This window comes from Seriola aureovittata, chromosome 6 (assembly GCF_021018895.1).
Source record: "Seriola aureovittata isolate HTS-2021-v1 ecotype China chromosome 6, ASM2101889v1, whole genome shotgun sequence".
NCBI classification, from domain to species: Eukaryota; Metazoa; Chordata; class Actinopteri; order Carangiformes; family Carangidae; genus Seriola; species Seriola aureovittata.
In genome coordinates, this window is record NC_079369.1 from 6,635,273 (window position 1) to 6,641,776 (window position 6,504).

A 6,504-nucleotide genomic window follows, 5' to 3' on the forward strand; every position below is an offset into this window, starting at 1 on the left:
CACACCTACTGTCACTGACTTTGAACTACTCCTCATCCAGGTACTTTCCATTTGGCATTGTGTTCCTGGTGGCTGGTAAGATCCTGGAGATGAGTGATCCGTCAGCCATGGGGAAGAAGTTGGGTTTCTACGCTGTCACTGTGGTGTTTGGTCTGGTGTTGCATGGCCTGTTCATCCTGCCTGCCATGTACTTTTTCATCACCAAAAAGAGCCCCATCGTTTACATACGGGGAATCCTGCAGGCCCTGCTCATTGCCCTTGCAACTTCCTCCAGGTAAAGTGAACAAACTCACTTAATTTAACTCGATTTTTGTTTATATTGATGTGCTATGAGAAGAAAAGAGAAGTGAACGATTTTTATTTTCTCATTTGTGAATCAGATTTTCACGTTTCTGAGTCCTAGTGCCACAGATCCTTTCCTTTTGTATCCGCTCACTGGAACAGGACCATAAAAAGCCTCAAAGGGATGTTGGGAGATCAGAAAACATCTGGAGTGTGTGGGAAGGGACAGGAATTTAAAGGAGCATTCTGTGCATTCGATTCTACTGGCATTGATCCACTGATATGTGTATGTGTGTGTGTGTGTGTGTGTGTGTGTTCTGGTCTGCATGTGTGCATGCACATGTGGTTGATAGTTTGGGATATAGCACCTCAATATAAGTAGCAGACATTATGTTCACTGTGGTACGTATCAGACCGGTTTCATTTTTAGCCCATACAGAGATGAGCGAGAACCGGTGGGTGAGCAACAAACTGAAAATCTAAAACCAAAACAGCATGCTTTGGAGAATGCTCCTCAGAAAATGTTTCCATGTTAAGTCAATTCTTGTTTTTGAGGCAGCCTGGAGAAAGTGTGTTTTCAGCTTGTGCTATAATGATGCTGGGGATCACAGTGTTTGGAGGCCAGAGCGAATGCCTGCTGCAGTGACTGGCTATCATCTTACATTCATGTGTGTGCTGGGCTCAGATCAATAAAATGCACCTGTGAATGCCTAAAGTCTTATAAAACTTTACTGCATTTCGTCTTGTTTGGAAGAGTTTCAGCTGTTTCTTTCACCACAACAAACCATGAATGATAAGCATTTGTCTACACACAAGCCCAGGAGAAATTAGGAGGTAGGAAAGTAATGCTTTTATGCCTGACCTTTGACTGTTTTGAGCTCTCTGCCTTGTTCTCTGTCTTCCTCAGCTCTGCCACATTGCCTATTACCTTCAAGTGCCTCTTGGAAAACAACCACATTGACCGCCGTATCATCCGTTTTGTGCTCCCTGTGGGTGCCACCATCAATATGGATGGCACCGCTCTCTATGAGGCTGTGGCAGCGATATTCATCGCACAAGTCAATAATTATGAGCTGGACTTTGGCCAGATCATCACCATCAGGTCAGTGGACTGTGCTATATACCATCTGTGCTTATAAGCTCATTAACATGGGAAAGATATCTTTAGGATTTTAAAGCAATGATATCAGCAACATTAAATCCTTTGAGCTGAATAGCAGAAATACATTATGGCACATTTATGTCTGTATTTTCTTTTTTAAATATATATATTTTTTCTGACCTGATTAGTTGCAATATATATGTAGGAAGATTTAAGCAAGTGTTGTATGTATTGTTATGTTGTTATGTTATGTTATGTTATATGTATGCATTTTCACCATTGACTGTTTCAGTTACATCCTCACCTGGATTTATATGTTCATATTTTGGACTCACTGTTACATGAAAATCAGTTTTGGATCATTTTTACACTATGTCATGCAAGAGTAACTCTGCCACAGGCTTACACAGCCTCCAACCAGGTGCAGAAGACACTGCTCTTCTTCAAATTATCAAAGAAATCTCTGTAAATACACTGAAGGTCATCCAGCTGAACCAGCTGAAATGATTCAGGCCCTCGTGGCGCTAAAGCAAACCTTGAACAAATAAAAAAAAAAAAAAAGGATTGAACCTCACAGTGGAGAAAGCCTCTGACCTGGCTCAGCAGTGGATAGAGCATACAGGCCTGAGCAGGGGGACAACTTATGGGACTCCAGCCCCGGAAGTTTTCCCAAAAGCCTTATATGCAGTTTATAATATAACTTCAACTTGGTGTCATTTTCTCTCAGTCTCTATAACTGGACTGGCGAATCAAAATATGCTGCAAATATTAAACGGATCTGCAAATCCACAAAAAATTCCACAAATGAAAGCATAGGCTATCTGTGAATACATTCAATTAATTTACAAATAAATAAAAATCATTTGTGAATATCTTTTTCCTGCGGTATATACTGTTAAGGTTACTGTGTCCAATTCTCATCCTGCTTATTATTATTTGCTCTTTCTGGTTTGTTCCTCTGCTTCTTAACCCTCCCACTCAGTTTTGGATTGAATGCAAGTGTCTCTCGTGGATGTATTATTTTGGCTTACGCATTTAAAGCAAGGTCAGCACCTTTCGGCCTAATGCCTGTATGTGCGCAGTGCAGAAAGGCAGACAGCTGTGCGCACCTCTGGTTTTTCCCTGCACGCCTTGTTTCCTGTTCACCCGATTTCCGAAACTGTCACAGGTATGAGAAGATCTCTGCGTTTGTTTGTTTACTTTTCTTATGCTGATATTTGAATTATTTTGGCAAAGATTCGCCCAGGTCTGGGCCGAGAGATCTGGCTGAAGTGTTGTTCGACTGGTTTTTCTGAGTCCAACAACCCACAACCAGGCCTGAAGCACACCACGTAACAGATTACATAACATGCTGTTTTACTAAATGGCACGTTTACACAACATGAGTATTCACATAAACAGCATGAAGTCCACAAGCAGCAGCAAAAATCAATAAACTGCGGTGGTAAGTGATGGTAAACTGCAAGTATAAATCTTGATGATATAAACTTATAAAGGTCATTCTAAAAAAAGTCAAAGGTTTCCCACTAAATTACCTCACTAACCCCATAATCTACAGTAGCTGTTTAGTGTTTCCCCTAAAAGATCTCATCCAGATTTTGAACTGGATATAAATCTTAAGATTTTTGTGTAAGAAATTACACAAACAAACTCTCAGCATCAGAGCCCCATTCATTGTTATAGAGCAAACTGGGGTGACATTGCATATTTTAAGGTTCTCCCTTTTCTATACTTTAGAGGAGAGTTCATGCTTTCATTCGTCTTTGTAATTTCTCAAGTAACTCTGCTGGTGCTCAAGTAGTGGGTGTGGCCTTCTGGGAGAGAAAACTGACAGCAGAGATTACAGAAATCACACACCAGTGCACAGAAAATAATCTACAATCAGAGAGTAGCATTACAACCTACAAACAATATGTGATAAAGTGCAGATATCTGAGAATCCGTGGAACGAATCTTAAACTTCGTTCACTGTCTCTTCTTCCTGTGTGTATCAGCTATGCACACAAGAAAAACTTTGTTTCATCACACCATTACAGTGGCTCTCCAGTGAGGTGGCATAAATACTAATGGGGCACATCCAGCATCTGACCTGCCTTGTGCCGCCAACTACAAATAAAAGAAGAAACTTTCAAAGATTTAACATATGGAAATCTTCTCTGAACCGTGTGAACATCAAATAATAAGAAGAACTTCTTTTTATACAGTTTTGTTAGATTTGAATATTAATGGTAACATGCCATGTTTGTTATGTTTTCTCTGATGTGATTTCTTTGAAATAAAGCAAATAATAGCATGTAATAAGAAAATAGAAAAGAATATTATCGTGGCTCATGGCTCATCATTGTTAGAGGAAGGTCATGTCTTCTCAATTAAAGATTGTCTCCATTTTGCCTTAAACATTAATTAAAACATAAGAGTATTGCATCTTTTGTAGTTGTCAACCTCCCCTATATTTATTATTAATAATAATAATAATAATAATAATGATGATAAAGTTGATTTATACAGCCCTTTTCATACAAGAGATGTAGCTCAAAGTCCTTCCCAATAAAAAGGACAATGAAATTAGACAACAGACAGTAGATGATAAAATATGTAAACAAAAATAAAACAGAGCATTGTGTGTTTTTTTTTCTATATGATTCTATATTGCAGCTCTAGATGGAAACTATCCACTTATCCCTGTCTGAAAAGAGCCATGTGGCCTCGATAAATCATCATATCCCAGTCACGCCACTGCTAAACCGCTGACCCCAGCTTGCCCCCCACCCCCACCACCACCATCTCTCACCATCACGCTGTGATGAGGGGGGTGGGATCATCCCATCCTCAACCTCTGGATCTGCACCAGATACCACATGTAGTTCACTCTCCACACGGCGTCAACTGTTCTCAACTCTCTCTCAATTTAGCATCGCAGAAGATGCGTCTAGTCAGTATGTAGACACATTATTAGTTTATTCTGCTGTGAAGGAGCACTTGCCTGTTTCCTCTTTTGATTTCTTTCCAAGAACCAATTCAAAGAAAGAAAGACTTCATTTATATAATCTGAAGCGTATGCGCTCGACTTTCCCTTTCTTATAATCAGTAATTGCTGTAATCTTTCATCAAAACAAGCTACCTGCTGTGTGCTGCTGCCCATGAGGGAAGTAGGTCAGCTCAATAGAAGGTTGACTCAGTCTGTGAGAACTCTAAAGGAGGGCAAAATTATGTTTGAGACTAAGTGCGAATCCCCAGTAAGTGATTTACAGCACTACAAAAGACCAATATGTGGATTATGTTGTTTGATTTCCCCTTTTAAAGCCATTGTGTGTAAAATTTTAGATGTAATGATAAGATCTTTAGATTTCTTTGGTTTTTCTTTGTAGAAAAATTAGACAATTTGTTCAGGCTTTCTGACCATTCATCTCAGTGGTCCCCGCTGCGATACTGTGGGGATTAGAGCGGAACTGTCCTCCCGGTGCTAAAACCTATCGCCACACAAGAGCTTCCTTCAGCGGTATTTATTGAAATCTTGATGCACCAAGGAGGAAATGATGAGCAGCACAAGTGAATCAGAGTTGTGCTACACCAATTCCTGAAGTCCTTTCTAACAGGGTGTATATAACTCACAGCATTACATGGTTACATCACACATCTCTTGTACCATTTCCAAATAAGGTTCTATTGGTGACTTAGACCTGAACATAGTCACATGTCTTGTCCTCCCTTTTGCCGTACTTCCAACTCATCCTTGTCTAAGTGGATTCGGGCAGTTCTTCTCTTAGTTGTACTTTTCCCTGTATCCTTATCTGTAAGACCTCAGTTGTCATAGTTTCGGAGGGTAGAAGTGGACGCTATCAGTCATAAAAGAAGTTAAACAGTAAGCTATTGTCTAACAATATGAGGTGTCTATCACATGTACCCTTGGAGTGATAGTGTGGGCCTACAAAGAAAAGTTCAATATCAATACTGGATCATCAAGCTAAACCAGGACTGTGTTCGATGCCACTAAACACCTGGTTAACGTTAAGGATATAACCATACTCACTTAATCCTTTATGGATTGAAGGCCCCAATGAATTACTTCCATTGCCCCCTATCCTTTGCAACATGTCTCCATTTACTGCTCATGGACTTGCCATTGCAGTCACTGTTGTCTTACGTCACTGATGGTGTTGTGGATGTTGGTTTTTCTGTATAATTCCAAGGTTCTGACCTTGTTGGGTCAGAAAATGCCTCATAGATTCTCAGGCATTCATTGTGGAAAGCCTCAAAAGGTTTTTATTTCAGCCTTCAGCTTGTATTCAGAACATACACTTGCACTTATATAGCGCTTTTCTAGTCTTACTGATCGCTCAAAGCGCTTTACAATACTTGCCACATTCACCCATTCACACACACATTCTGTGCGTCAGGGGCTGGGGATCCAACCACTGACCCTCTAATTAGTGGACAACCTGCTCTACCTCCTGAGCCACAGCTGCCCCAAAAACTAGTGCTGGGGGCGTTGTATTAAAATGCATCACCAGAGTTTTGGAGATGTTGATGTTGAGACTTGTTTGCTTGGCAAATATATGGTTCACTGTTTAGCTAGCTGTGCGTTAATTGCAGGTCTGTGAAGGGAAACAAATTGTCCGATGTAGATGTAATTTTTGGATATTAGGCTGCTTTACCTGTTTATGATTCTACTACAGGGTGTGCCAAAGTTGGAAATCTTCTACACCAAAACGCTGAAAGTCTAGGAAAGTATTTGCTTCTGCAAATTTCCTGACAAAATGAAAATATCCTAGCAAAAATTCTAAATTTGTAGCAAAGAAAAAATACCCACAAGAGAGTAAAGAAATGGACCGAGAATTGCAAGTGAAAAAGCACAGATATAACCTTTGTTTGTTTATTTGCCGTGACATCCCATGCAAACCACTCCTCAGTTGTGACATTTCCAGTGTTTATATCTATTAATTGACATCAGGTTTCTCTCTGACCAAATCCCTACCAGCATCACAGCCACTGCAGCCAGTATTGGTGCAGCAGGGATACCACAAGCCGGACTGGTCACCATGGTGATAGTGCTAACATCCGTCGGGTTGCCAACCGACGACATAACTCTCATAATTGCAGTAGACTGGGCTCTGTAAGTA

The 6,504-nt window shown here is 40.3% G+C and overlaps 1 protein-coding gene across 1 annotated transcript in view; it reads left to right on the plus strand.

Moving 5' to 3' along the window:
- Positions 1-6,504, plus strand: part of slc1a7b (solute carrier family 1 member 7b) — a 35,446-nt gene that overhangs the window by 26,644 nt on the left and 2,298 nt on the right. The window contains exons 7-9 of the mRNA XM_056378823.1: positions 41-274; positions 1,190-1,384; positions 6,363-6,497. Coding sequence (XP_056234798.1) covers positions 41-274; positions 1,190-1,384; positions 6,363-6,497 — 564 coding nt within the window. The remainder of the gene's footprint in view (positions 1-40; positions 275-1,189; positions 1,385-6,362; positions 6,498-6,504) is intronic.